At 38.7% G+C, this 14,921-nt stretch overlaps 2 protein-coding genes, 1 long non-coding RNA gene and 1 pseudogene across 7 annotated transcripts in view; 3 read left to right on the top strand and 1 right to left on the bottom strand.

Annotated features, from left to right (window-relative positions):
- Positions 1–687, top strand: part of LOC150039431 (protein unc-80 homolog) — a 99,735-nt gene extending 99,048 nt beyond the window's left edge. The window contains 1 exon segment of the mRNA XM_090327810.1: positions 541–687. Within this exon segment, the coding sequence (XP_090183936.1) occupies positions 541–687 (147 nt within the window).
- Positions 1–14,921, bottom strand: part of LOC150039413 (uncharacterized) — a 510,688-nt gene that overhangs the window by 159,832 nt on the left and 335,935 nt on the right. The window contains exons 1-3 of one of the 5 annotated variants that reach the window (XM_090327887.1): positions 6,357–6,447; positions 4,541–4,614; positions 2,002–2,137 (exon numbers count right to left, since the gene is read on the bottom strand). The exons of 2 other annotated variants lie outside the window; for them this stretch is intronic. The gene's annotated coding sequence lies outside the window, so the exon portion shown is untranslated. Of the gene's footprint in view, positions 1–2,001; positions 2,138–4,540; positions 4,615–6,356; positions 6,448–14,921 lie in introns of those variants that run through there. 2 more of the 5 variants (XM_090327888.1, XM_090327886.1) reach the window with 2 other exon arrangements.
- LOC150039423 (uncharacterized) overlaps positions 1–14,921 on the top strand; it is a 242,842-nt gene that overhangs the window by 134,394 nt on the left and 93,527 nt on the right. The window lies entirely within an intron of this gene.
- LOC150039430 (E3 ubiquitin-protein ligase RNF139 pseudogene) lies at positions 12,695–14,607 on the top strand (annotated as a pseudogene).

Genomic DNA, 14,921 nt, shown 5'->3' with positions numbered 1-14,921 from the left:
AAGTGGAGAGGATGATTACAATATCAGCGTTTGGGTAGTTATAATCATTACAGGTAATAAGACACCTAAGACACTGAGTCTAGGTGAAAAAGTATATCTGGGTGAAAACTTAAGGTGCCATATTTGAACTCTATTCATTTGGAATTTGAAAGGTGGCACTTTATTTCTGTTACGTTAAATATAACCATGGCAACATGGTCCAATGAAAAAAAGGGTGCCTCAGAATACCCTGCCATTGCCTTATGGTGAATTTTTTCTCCAGAATGTTCTTTAGTATATTGCCTTTGACTCTTTTGCTCCCAACATCATTCATGTGTCAGGCAAGAATAGCCAGCCTAGATATGTTGATACTTTCCTGTGGAGGGGAGAGGAATGTATCCTTCTCTGTTTTGTCTAATTGAGGAGAATAAAAGAATTGAAATCATCAGAAAAAAAACAAATGAACTGTTTTGACTGACTTTTAGATAAAGTGAAAATTATAATAATGATTTAATAATATAATAAACATGTCCCCCTATCTCTTTGTGTAACCCACCTCAGACCTATGTTTGAGATATTTGCCCTTTCCGGCGGTCAGTATCTCCCCAGCTGAACCTGGTACATATGCATCCAGAGAAGGGACAGGAGCTCATTCAGAAACAGGTACCTGACTACTCCATTTTATTCTGTGTCATAGTGTTGGCATAGACAATCTGTAAATATGTTGCCAGTTCTGAATCCCATGATTCCTTTATGATCTTCATGGAAAGAGTCAATGGGAGCCTATGTCATTGTTCCTCTAAGTAGTGGATATTTTATAAGCTAGATCAGGTATAATATTATTCCATGAATAATATTATGACTAATAATTGCATTATGCACTAGTAGTATCTTCTAGCTAGTTTTCCTAGTAGCTTGTTGGGGTTTTTTTGTTTAATTTTGTTTTCTAGTCTTTTTTTAAATAAGTATCTCACTCTATAGCTAAGCTTGGGACTTCTTCTGCCCAGTGCTGAGATTGTGGGATAAGGCCATTTGTTTTCAAGTGTGTATCTTTATTTCACCTTTTTTCTTGGTGATAATTGGGTATGAATTAACTCAGGACCTTACTTTCACTAAATTTGCTTGCTTAGTGGCACCATACCACTAGTCATGTCTCCAGCCTAGCTTTTTGATTGTTAGTTTAAAGACAGATGGTGGTGGACACTTCTGTCCTGGCTGGCTTTGGATAACCATCCTCCAGGTCTCTGTCTCCCAAGTAGCTAGGATTTCAGGTGTGAGCAACCAGCCCACAGCTGATTTCACATATTTTGTAATAAAGGATTAGAAGAATTATGACACTCGTCCCAAAAGATTATACAAGCTGATTTCAAAAGAAAAGAAAAGAAAAGAAAAAGGTAAAAGAGGTCAATGCAGTATGTCTGGAAAAACACTAGACCAAATATTTGGATTCTATCCCACTCTGCCACAGACAAGATTTCTGACTTGAATAACTCTTTTCTTAAACAGAAGGAGAAACATCCAAGCATTTCTACTTAAGCTTAAGCCTGAAGACTTGAGTAATGCCCACCTATCCGATCTCAAATAAAATTTGAAACCTAAGAAAAGTCACTGTTCTGCAGGCAAAAATATGACTATATGTGGTTCTAAAGTTTATGCAGTTTTGTCTATATACTTATTATCTTTATTTTGCCATTCAAACAGTATTTCAATAGGTTTTAGTAACATACAATCTACATGTGAGCCAAACTTATGATTTTTCTAGCATTTTGTGAGTTTTACAGTTTAGACAAGCTGGAGACCAGTTGGATATCTCTCTGTGTCTCTCTGTCTCTCTGTGTCTCTATCCCTCTCCCTCCCTCCCTCTTCTTCCTCTCTCTTTTCTCAGAAAAAGAGTAATGGGGCTGGGGCTCAAGTAGTAGAGTCCTAGCCTTGAGCAAAAGAAGCTCAGAGACAGTACCCAAGCTGGGGTTCAAGTCCCAGGACTGGTTAAAAAAGGACCTTATAGGTATTCCATGGCCCTACCTTCACCTTCCATTCTGTGTTGTTTACTTTGCATGGAGAAATGCTCATAATGAGGCAATGCAGACTCTTCTGGGACTGATTCAGACGACTTAGAGAAGACATTAGTGCCACCTGTTCCATTGATTTGGTCTGTGGTCTATAAAGTAAGTAACAGTATTTCAAAATGTGTATGTGTTTCTGAAAATACTTCTAATGCCATATATCGAATATACAAATATGGTAATTATTCATCTTTTTATATTTGCACTAAAGATCCTTCTGAAATGAACTCATTTCATGTAAGGTTAGAGGAAAAATCAAGAATCAAATATATAAGATAAAGATAAAAAGATACTATTTTAAGTATGAATACTAGCTATGATTTAATTACTTTTTCAATATTAAGGGTAAATGCTACCGTTCATTAAAAAGGACCCTGTTATTTGCAGTGGCTATTTTTTTTTCTGATTTGCATGTGAAACAACTGTTGTTGCTGCTGTGGTTGTCGTCAGGTCATTGATCATGTCATTCAAGTGTGTGACTATAGAAAAACCCAGCAGAGGCACAGAACTATGGCTGGTGGGAGTATTTCAGCAAGCAACTAACTCAAGAACATAGACAGCAACCGTGCATATCCCATGAGCTTTGGAGGATAGGGTATCAAATACATAATTTTAAAAGTACTACTATTTTCACTGGGATAGAATTAAATATAAAAACACTTTCCAGGAGAATAGCTTACATCTCAAAAGATGATATTTGTATAATAAAGAGAGATCTTAATACTGAATTAAGCAAAAGAAAAGGTAATGTCAGCTGGGCTCTAATGGCTCACAACTGTAATCCTAACTACTCAGGAGGCTGAGGTCAAAGAATCGCAGTTTGAAATAGCTTAGGCAGCAAAGTCTGTGAGACTCTTTCTCCAATGAACCACTAAAAATCCAGAAATAGAGCCTGGCTCAAGTGGGAGACTGCTAGTCTGGAGCAAAAAATATACCCTCAGGGCAGGGGCCCTGAGATCACAACTCAGGATTAACATCAAAAGAAAAAAGAAGAGTATTGTCCTAGATACACAAAGACAGAAGTACAGAACCTATATATTAAGGAAAAGCTTTCAGTGAGAAGAAAGCAGTAAATCACAGAGAGCTCAATGGAAATTTTGTTCTTTACATTAGATTTAAATACTGAAAGTTTTATCACAATATACAACTCTTCCCTAGGAGGAAAAGTTATAATAAGTTTTAAGAATGAAAGCAATAGGACAGTTTTTGTTTCTTTGGTTTTCAGATTCAGCTGGTTCCACCCTTTACACTGAGGGCCCCTCTTACTCTTGTTCAGCTTTCTAGACCACTCAGGGACTCTACCCCATGAGGTACACTGCCTGCCTCCTTTTTGGCTACTTATTGTTGACCAGGAGTCTCCCAGATTGTTGTGGGGGTTGGCTTTGAACCTGGACCTTCCAATTCCCAGCCTCTGTATCTGGTAAGAAGCTATTTCTTACATGTGAAAAATGTGTCTTGTCTTTCTGCCATCATTCCTTTCTTATTCATTGTAACAATGTAGATGCCAGGATAATGAGTATCTTACTATCAACTGCTCAGTCTATGACTGTAAGGATAAAATGATGAACCTAGGCATTCTCTGCTCTGTCTCCCTGGATAATGTATCCTAGATATTCATTTGTCTGATACAATGTCATATTAGGGAACCCATTGTCTGAATATAGAATTTTCTTCTTAATGACTTCCATTTCCGCAAGCAAGAAAAATGAAATCCTTTTTAACATCTTCACTGGAAGGGATTCTAGAGATGAAAATTCTTTGCTGACAGTTCCTTCTCTCTCATGTAAATATTCATCCTGTTTGTTTCCTGACTATCTCTCCAAAGGTAATTATTCAGAAAGGGAAATGGATTCAGTGTCTAACACATAACAATTTTTAATGTGCTATAAAAAAAACCAAGCCCTAAGTTCCTGTAGGATGCATTGGCTAACGGTTTTCTTCAACTTGGTAATCTCTACGTCATTCATATGTGTATAACCACGGCAGATTACCCAATATCAACATATGCTAAGTTATCATTAAATCCATCTATAAATTTTTAGTTATATTTTCTGATTCCATTCATTAAAATAAAAAATTCTGGGCCGGGAGTTTGTCCTAGTGGTAGAGTGCTTGCCTAGCATGCACAAAGACCCGGGTTCGATTCCTCGGTACCATATACATAGAAAAAAAGGTCAGAAGTGGTGCTGAGGCTAAAGTGGTAGAGCTCTAGCCTTGAGAAAGTCCAAGGACAGTGCTCAGACCCTGAGCTCAAGCCCAGGACTGGCAAAAAAAATCTGTTTGTGTTGTAATATTATAAACCCTTCCTTGTTAGTCATCTCCTTCAGATGCAATAATGTCTCAATATTCATACTTAGTAAAATAATTATAGAGCACTTGTTATTTTGAACTATTGATTGTTTAGAGTAGTCTGTGTGGTAAATAAATTCCTTTGGTTATATTATTGAATAAATAAAATACACTTGTAGGAGAAGATAGAATGTAAATGATGAACATACCAAAGGCTGTTTATGTTCCCTGCCCTCACAACTCTATTGCTCTTCTGCTGCAATAGACTGAGAGTCATGGCCTGCTGAGAAAACCATATTTTTCACCAGTCATCTACTGAAGTCAGATAAATGATAGTAAAAGAAAGAAGTCTATTCTTAAATTAGACATAACAAAAGTTTATCCTCAAGTGTTCAAAGTAACCCTGAGCAAAATACTTTTATTTCTCCCTTCAGGAATTACTTTAATGACCCAGATTTTCATCAATTGAATATATACTGAATATCATCTGAGAGGAAGACATGGAAACATTTCTGTGATTAATTTATTTGATACAAGTGAACCAACACAAGAGGCTAAAAATAAAATGTAAAAAAATAATAAAAAAAGAGCAAATTCAAAGTGCATATTCTTTTATTTTTATTTTTATTTTATTGTCAGGGTAATGTATAGGGGGTTATAGTTACACTTGTCAGGTAGTGGGTACATTACTTCTTGCACATTGATAACCCTTCTCATGTTTGTCCCGTTTCTCACCACCCACCCCTCCCAATCATCTTGTTCCCCTCTTCTCTAGTTGCAAATATACAAACAAAATGTATATATAAAATACCAGGTAACAAAGCCAGATACAGTAACTACATGAGATTAACCAGAAGGAGAAAAAAGAAAAAAGAAATAACTGTACATTAAGAACAACAATCACCCTATTCTTATCTGCCTCATTTAAGTAACTTATCAGCAGCTCATTCCAATTGTTTTCACCTCAACAGCAAGTGTTTTCAAGAACTATTTCTTCTCTTATTTGGCAATCAGTTTTCCTCTTTTGTGACTTAATCTACTATTTGTAACATTCATTAAACATGCCTTTTTTCCCTACTTGCGCACATCGGGCATTCTTTGAAGTGAAGTTTACTTCTTTATCAAATTTGCACTGCATCTAAAATTTTCAGAATGAACAATATTTCCTTAGATGGTTTTCACTTCCCTAGTGGCAAGGTGGTTCCTACTGTGTCACTTTCTCTGACAAGACCAGGGAGGAACGGCCTTGTGACCATGCACCTTTAGGATTGTGTTTCAGATCAGACTCTCCATTAATAATAGCTATCGCAACTTTAAGCATCATTTCTGAGAGAGTGATTTATTATATTTCTTAAAAAAGATGCTGTTGTAGAAAGTGAATTGATATTTTCTCATAATTGTCCACTGTGTCTTTCCTTTTCCAACAAAGTTCTTCATCTGCTCATTGCCATTTCTATATCCATACCTTATTTTCCTAAATCTAGTCTCTTGTCTAAGTGAGCTTATCACTTCTTCTCCCCTGTAAGTGATCCCATGACATTCCTATTGTATCAGAACACATTAAATTGAAACTCATTATGGAATCCAATTCTGTGGCATACTCTAATGAACCTATTCAAAGAACTTGATGATAAAAAATTGGTCAATTTACAAAGTGACTTTTGGCCTATAAGGAAAAAGGGAGACCAGGAGTTTGACCTAGTGGTAGAGTGCTTGCCTAGCATGCACAAAGACCCAGGTTTGATTCCTTGTTGCCACATACATAGGAAAATCCAGAAGTGGTGCTGTGGCTCAAATAGTAGAGCTCTAGCCTTGACAAAGCCCAATGACAGCGCTCAGGCTCTGAGCTCAAGTCCCAGTATGGGCAAAAAAAAAATGAAGTATGCCATTGTAATTGTTCCTTGGATCCACCTTTTAAATTTACCTTTGTTAGCTATCATTTTTATTGATTATGAAACATGGCAGCCAATACGTTACAAAGAAAATTTGTCAAATAAATTTTTAGAATTAAATTGGACTTCTTACCTAGTACTCGTGCCTTTACTGGACTTTGTGTTGTTAGATCTGCAGCCTCACAGGATTGAGCAGCACCCTTCTTTAAAAGAACAAAGCAAGGGTCTGCAGAATAATGGGATGAACAATAAGCTGTGGGAAGATGTGGGAATCACATTCTGACGAGATGCTTGAACTTCCTCTTTTAGAAGGAGTGGAACGGGAAAATATGAGAAGTATATATGTGAAACAAAAGCACATGAATACAGGGGCTCATATATGCCCTCTATCTCCAGTATATCTTTTTAGGATGTGGAGGGCACTGACCAGTAATCCAAACATGTCCAGACATATTTTCCTGTGTACAGAATCATACTTAGGATGCTTATTTCATTGATAAAAAAGTGAGTCATTGAGAAAAAAAGCAAAGAAAGAGTCCAGATAATAGATAGATGATAGATAGATAGATAGACAGATAGATAGATAGATAGATAATGAGTATAAATCATATGTATTTGTATATAGGAAGGAATCAGCTGAACATATTAAAATTCAAAGGCATCAGGAAACCATATGGTTAAAGAAGGATATGAGTTAGTGCCTAATTGTTTGGATGGTGACAATTTGTATGACTTTACATTTTTTCCTTTATATTCATTTCTATTAATCTCTTCTAAGATTTTAATAAAATGCTTGTGTAATAATTAAAAGGAAAAATAAGTACTTGGCATTTCTAACCCAGAATCTACAACACTAGCCTTAGGTATCTTTGGCTAATCTCAGTCTTTTAACTTAAGACATTCCAATGACTATAGGTAAAGAATGAAAGTATCTAATTCATAATAAATAAACATATATTTTCTCATGATTTTTCCTTTGGATGCAATTAGTATTATTGCCGAGAATTAGTTTCTTCACTAATAGAACTTTTCTAGATGTTTAAATCAGCTTAGTTAACTAAAGTCCAAAAAGCAGATAACTTGAAATACAAGATTGTCTTTTTTTTCACAGTACTGGGGCTTGAATGTAGAGTCTAAATGTTATGCATTCCCTTTTTCCAGTCTAGGCTAACATCCTAGCACTTGACTATTAGCTCCACTTCTGACCCTTTGCTGCCACTACTGGCTTCAAACTGTGATCCTCAGATCTCAGCCTCTGGAGTAGCTAGGATCACAGGCATGAGTTTCTGGTGCCTGGCTCAAAATCTTTATGTTGCTGGGTACTGGCTGAGAGCTAGGATTGTGGTTCAAATCCAGCCCAGCAAAAAAGTCCATGAGATTCTTATCTCCAATTAACTACCAGAAAACTAGGGGTGGTTCTGTGACTCAAACTGACACAGCTGAAGAGCTGAGGAACCCATGACCACAAAAAAGGAATATATGCATATGCATATGCCTTGCCACTGAGTAAAAGATCAACATTAAAAAAATAAAACTGGACTTGCTGGGCACAGTGGCTCACACCTATAATCCTAGCTAATTAGGAGGCTGAGATCTGAGAATCACAGTTCAAAGCCAGCCCAGGCACAAAAGGACCTGAGACTCTTATCTCTAATTAACCTCTAGAGAACAGGAAGTGGGGCTTGGCTCAAGGGTAGGGTGGTAGCCTTGAGCCAAAGAGTTCAGGGACAGTGCCCAGGCCTAGTACAAGCCTGGTGACTCACAACAACAACAACAACAACAACAACAACAAAAACTGGACTGAATTTTTTACCGCAGTGTCATAGTTCGGGTTGTTTCCTTTAATAGAACAGCTATTGTCATCACCAGTCTCTGGTGCCAAGGGCACAGTTTGCACCATCTGCACCTGTGAACAAATGGCAGCGTAAACATGTTATTGGCATAAAACGTTATTATTTTTTCTTCCTCCTTTTGTCTTTTATTTGATGCTGGCAATTGAAGCCAAAGGCTTCATACATACTGTATACACTAGTAAGCTACACTTAAGTAATCTTGACTTCAAATACCATATAGTTTACAACTTTTGGACAGATAATTTTCCTATTCCCAGCCAAGTGTTTCATATTTTTGGCTTCAGATTTTGCCAAATTCCCCAAACTAGTAACACATTAGCTTCACTTCCTGTTCATACTCATACCATACATATATACCCTTCATTTGATTACCTTGACTTCTATGAAGCTCAGTATTAACACAGCATCAGTTAAAATGCAAGGCAAAAACCACTATACTTCTAGCATGAGAGATAAAACTTAAAAAGCCAAAAACACAAAAAATCAGCCAGTGCAAGTGGAATATTCATACATTTTGGGAAGGAGTGTCTAATAATATGATTTGGGGAAAAATCTATCAATTTCAATAAATCAACATGTATGTTTTATGAGCCAGAGATTAGATTCTAGAGTATTTCCTTGGGAAAAATGAAAACATATCTAAACAAGACTACTACTAATGGAATGTGTCAGCCAGGCTCAGTAGCTCAAACCTCTAATTCTAGCTACTCAGGAGGCTGAGATTGAGAGTATCATTGTCCAGGGCCAGACAAAGTGAAGTGTTCACAAACCCTCATCTCAATAATTAAAAGCTAGACATAGTGACTCATGCCTGTCATCCCAGTTCTGTGAGAAGCATAAATAGGGGGATAGTAGTCCACAATGGCCTGGGATAAAGGAAGGCCTATTTAAACAATAACAAAAGCAAAACTAGCCAGAGGTATGGCTCTACTGGTTAAAAAAAATCAATATCAGCTGGGCGCCTGTGGCTCACACCTGTTATCCTAGCTACTCTGAAGGCTGAGATCTGAGGATCTCAGTTCAAAGCCAGCCAGGGCATGAAAAATCCATGAGATTCTTAGCCCCAATTAAGTACCAGAAAATTGGAAGCGGCCCTATGGCTTAAGTGATGGAGCTCTAGGCTTGAGCTGAAGAGCTCAGACAGTGCCCAGGCCCAGAGTTCAAGCCCCACTATGTACCAAACAACAACAACAAAAACAAAAAATCAACCCCAAACCTTGTCTGGCAAGCACAAGACTCTGAATTCAAACCGCACTAGTCATAACAAAAGCAAAACAAAACAGAAAAAAAGAGGGAATATCCATAACAGTTACATTCATCACAGCCAAAAATACGAACATTCCCAGTGTCCATGAATAGAATGAATAAATAAAATGTGATGAAATAATACTCCAAAATACAAAAAAGAATGCAGAGGGTTTATGTAATAAGTATCTCAGAATGAAAGAACTTTTATATGAAACAGAGCATTATGCATTGTTTCATTCATATGATGAACAAGAGAGACAGGCAAGAGGGAGGGGAAAGGAAGAGGGAAGGAGGGAAGCAAGGAAAGAAGGAGGAAGGGAAGGAAGGAGGAAGACAAGAAGGAGAAGTTGGGTATACTGTCACATGCTTTTAATCTCAGCTACTCTGGAGGCAGAAGGATCATGAGTTTGAAATCCATACAGTAACTAGACAACATACAAATTGTTTTAGGGTGGATTTTTGGCAGGGAAGGTGCTGGCATGGAAACTTGAGCTTAGGCTCTGGAGGCTACCCCTAGACTGTAACTTGAGGCTGAACCACTCTTCTCCACTACTGAATTTTTACTGGCTAACTCTGGACTTCCTGCTTAAGCTGGCTTCAAGCCATGAAGCCAGGTCCCAGTCTCTTGAATAGCTAGGATTACGTGAATGAGGTACCTAAGTACACAGCTTTTTAAAGATATAATATTCTGTATCTAAAACTGTAATAAAGAAGAGTCTTGACTATTTTAAAACATTTACAGCTTTAGATTATACTTTTATAGTTTAATCTTTTATGATAGAAAACATGACATATAAATTTAAATGGTGACCTCTTCATCAATTTAACTTATAAACTGTCAAAACAATACTCTGTGTAAATCTTAACATCTTTGTTAAAGTTATCATTTGCATGTAATTGATCACATATGGAAAATGACAAAATTATGTATTAAAAATATTTTAAGCCGGTTGTTAGTGGTCACACCTGTAACCCTAGATACTCAGCAGACTGAGATCTAAGGAGGACCATTTGAAGCCAACCTGATCAGGAAAGTTCATGAGACGCTTCTCTCCAATTAACCAAAAAAGCCAGAAGTGGCATTTTGTGGCTCAAGTGGTATAGCAATAGCCATGAGCAACCAACCCAGTGACATTGCTGCAACCCTGAGTACGAGAGCCAGGTATAGGAAAACAAAAGTACACACAAAAATTATATAAAAATATATGTACATTATATATTTATAAATATGTTAATATTATGTATTTAAAATTATATAACATGTACATTATATGTATGACATATAAGGCATATGTATATGTAATTGTAGGTAATGCTCTGCCTAATCAATGTACAAGCAAACTCCAAATGCTCCTTTAGTAGGTCTACCAAGAGTTGTAGGTCCTTTGGCCTCTCACAGAGCTTTCCAAGGGGATTCCAAGCAAGCAGCTCCCATGGTCTTCTGGGAAGGAGGGGCGCGTCTAAGCGCGGGTGGGTGGGGCCGCGGGGGGCGGGGCTTGGATAGACTCCAGCCCACATGTAGGCTCCCAGTAGCAGGTTGGTAGGGGCATCCAACTGAGCTCTGAGGGAAGATCCAGTTAAGCAAGATCCAGGCAAACTCTGGTAAACCATCTGGAAGAAGCTGGTTGCCACGAAATAGCTCTTGCAGCTGCAGCACTGAATTCTCAAACTTGGCCAGGATTTCTGTTCTTTTTGGTTCTTTCCATCTTCTTGTTAGCTGAAGATAAGAGTTTCATACCCTTTCCAAACCAAGCTCAATTTGCACTGTAATCCTCACTTCTCAGCCTTCTGGGCAGCTAGAATTACAGGTGAGAGCCAACAATGCCCTGCTAATAAACTTCTCTGATTTGGAAGTTCATTCTCAGGTATTTGTTTCATGAGTGGAAAATGGACTCAAAACATCTAGCATTGGAAAACCATGTGTTGACCAAGCACTAAAAAGCTTTCACAGATTTGCCTAGCTAATTCCAATAATTTAGTGACTGCCTGACACATATTTATCTTGTCCTAATACTTGTGCATGTGTGCCAGTGCTGAGACTTGAACTCAGGCCCTGGGTATTATCCATGAGCTTTTTACACAAGGCTAGTACATGATCACTTTAGCCATTGTTCCACTTCCAGCTCTTAGATAGTTACTTGCACATAAGAGTCTCTCAGACTGTCTTGCCCTTGTGGCTTTGAACCATTGATGCACAAATCTCAGTGTCCTGAGTAGCTAGGACAACAGGCCTGACCTACCAGCATGTGGCTAGTAGTTTTGAACCTAAAGGCTAAAAGCAAATTATCCTCAAAATGCAGAATGTAATTTTATTTTTCTCTTTCAAACAAATGAGATCAGATACATTCTTGGGGTTAATGATGACCAGTAACATTTTACAAGCTAGGACCATAATTCTCGGTGTGAAAAGACAATCATTTACAGAGTTCTAGTGGCTCACAACTGTAATCCTAAATACTCTGGAGGCTGACGTCTGAGAATAGTGGTTGAAAGCCACCTTCAGCAGAAAAGGCTACGAGACTGTCATCTCCAATTAAAAACAACAGTAACAGCAACAAAGGCAGAATTGAGGGAGTTTCTCCAGGGGTGAACAACCAACAAGGAGCGAAAAAAGCCAAACAAAAGGCCCAGGCCCTAAATTGATGCCATAATAATAATTTTAAAAAAAGATAAGGGAAGGAGGAGGGAGAAAAGCAGGAGGAGGGAGAGGAATAGGGGGAGAGAAAGAAAGAGGGGAAGGGAAATAGAGAAGAAACTACAATCATTGAAATTCTAAAATCTTCTTTTCCGTTTCTGTTAGTCTACTGCCAACCTATACTACCCATCTAGCTGCTTTACCCAAATCTCCCTTCACGATGAAATAAGTAGAGCAAGAAGCCCATGAGGGGCTCAGCAATGTCTGGAGAACAGTCCAATTCCTCCTCATGGACTTTGGTACAATATTTAGATTCTAAATTGAAATACTTTTTCTTTCTTTCTTCCTTCCTTCATTCCTTCCTTCCTTCCTTCTTTCCTTCCTTCCTTCCTTCCTTTCCAATCCTGGGCTTGGGCTCAGGGCATGAGCACTGTCCTTGGGTTTTCTTCAAGGCTAGGGCTAGAGCTCCATCATTTGAGCCACAGCACCACTTCTGGATTTTTCCTATGTATGTGGTACCGAGGAATTGAACCCAGGTCTTAGTGCATGCTAGGCAAACACTGTACCACTAGGCCAAACTCCCAGGCCTGTCCCCCCCCCCCCCGTTTTGCAGTCCTGAAGTGTGAATCGGGGCCTTGGCACTGTCCATGAGCCACTTCGCTTTCAAGGCTAGTGCTCTACCATTTGAGTCACGGTGCCTCTTCTGACTTTTTGGAGTAGTTTATTGTATATAAGATGTCATGTTCCGCCTCCTCTGCCTGCTCCAGCTCGGGAGACGCGGTGGGCGGCGGGGTGGGCTGCCCAAGAGGAGAGGAGGGCGTTGGGGCGGAGCCGCCGCCCGAGCCCCGCCCCTCCCGGGCCCTGCCCCACACGACCCCGGTGTGACAGTGGCTCTTGGTGGCGGAGGGGCCCCCCCCAGCAGCAGGTGCGGATGGCCCCTCAGCAGATGTGGACAGCACTCCAGGTGGCGCTCTGGGTGCCCTGCCTCGGAAAGGGCCCTCACTGCGGAGGGCACTCATTGTTCTACAGCTCACATCTCGATTGGATACATCACACTACTCCAGACTCAGTCCATCTATTCACAATTAATTATTTTGGATCTGCTGGTTCCTGTAACAGGTTTAATCACAGAGCTACCATTACACCTCAGAGAGACTTTAGTTTTTACCTCATCCTTGATCCTCATATGAAATACAGTGCTTGTCTTGGCAGTGAAACTTAAGTGGTTTTATTATTCTACACGGTATGTTTATCTTTTAGTGAGGCACATGTATCGAATTTATGGATTACAGTTATTGATGGAAGACACATGGAAGAGGATTGGTTTCCCAGATCTACTTCGCGTCTTCTGGCTAACAAGAGTTACAGCCCAGGCTACAGTGTTAATATACATTTTAAGGATGGCAAATGAAACTGAGTCCTATTTTATTTCTTGGGATGATTTCTGGGACCTCATTTGTAACCTTATAATTAGTGGATGTGATTCTACCCTAACTGTACTGGGCATGAGTGCTGTAATTTCTTCAGTAGCCCATTTCTTGGGCCTTGGAATATTGGCCTTTATTGGATCAACTGAAGAAGATGACAGGCGGCTTGGCTTTGTAGCACCTGTTTTATTTTTTATTTTGGCTCTTCAGATTGGTTTAAGTGGGTTAAGGCCAGAAGAGAGACTTATTCACTTAAGTAGAAACATGTGCCTTTTATTAACTGCAGTCCTGCATTTCATCCATGGAATGACAGATCCTGTATTAATTAATGTCTCTCAGTGCCTCCCATGTGTCATCTTTTCATAGACATTTTCCTGTGCTGTTTGTCTCTGCTTGCCTGTTTGTCCTTCCTGTTTTACTCAGTTATGTTCTCTGGCATCACTATGCACTAAATACATGGTTGTTTGCAGTAACGGCCTTTTGTGTGGAACTCTGCTTAAAAGTAATTGTTTCTCTCACTGTTTATACATTATTCATGATTGATGGCTACTATAATGTCCTCTGGGAAAAGCTTGATGATTATGTCTACTACGTTCGTTCAACAGGCAATATTATTGAATTTATATTTGGAGTAGTGATGTTTGGAAATGGGGCTTATACTATGATTTTTGATTCAGGAAGTAAAATTTGGGCTTGTATGATGTGCCTACATGCTTATTTTAACATCTACTTATATGCAAAAAATGGCTGGAAGACATTCATGAACCGTAGAACTGCCGTTAAGAAAATCAATTCACTTCTTGAAGTAAAAGGGAGCCGCTTGCAAGAAATAGGTGATGTATGTGCAACTGCTACCATGAGTTTACAACATCTGCTCGTATTACACCTTGTAATCATTATTTCCATGCACCTTGCCTTCGGAAGTGGCTGTACATTCAAGATACTTGTCCAATGTGCCATCAAAAAGTATATACATTGAAGATGATACCAAGGATAATTCAAATGTGTCTAACAACAATGGATTTATTGCACCCAATGAAAATCAAAATCCAGAGGAAGCTATTAAGAGAAGAAGCTGCTGAATCTGACAGAGAATTAAATGAAGATGACAGTACTGATTGTGATGATGATGATGATGATGATGTTCAAAGAGAAAGAAATGGAGGGATTCGGCCCACAGGCGCAGCAGCTGAAGAACTTGTTAATGATGACACTGATTAAAATAGCATTTACGAATCATTGAGGTATTCGTTTAAAATTCAGTTCATCCAAAATGAAGTAATATGCTTCACTTCAGTGTGTAACCAAGCACAAAAAACAGTATCAATGTTGAATCTGTGAATGGTTTTCCGTTTACTGTGATGTGCTACTGTAAATATACCTCTTTAATTACTTCCGGTCACTTTGGTGACCTATTTAAATTTGTGTACATTATTGTACATAGAATAAAATGTTTTCACGTTTTTATGACAAAAAAAGATATCATGTTGATTTTATTGCCCAGGCTGGCTTTGAACCACAATCCTCATATCTCA

This window comes from Megascapheus bottae, unplaced genomic scaffold, assembly GCF_031878675.1.
Source record: "Megascapheus bottae isolate mThoBot1 unplaced genomic scaffold, mThoBot2.hap1 HAP1_SCAFFOLD_40, whole genome shotgun sequence".
Taxonomy (NCBI): domain Eukaryota; kingdom Metazoa; phylum Chordata; class Mammalia; order Rodentia; family Geomyidae; genus Megascapheus; species Megascapheus bottae.
The sequence above is the reverse complement of the archived record's forward strand: the minus strand, read 5'-3'. Positions and strand labels throughout refer to the sequence as shown.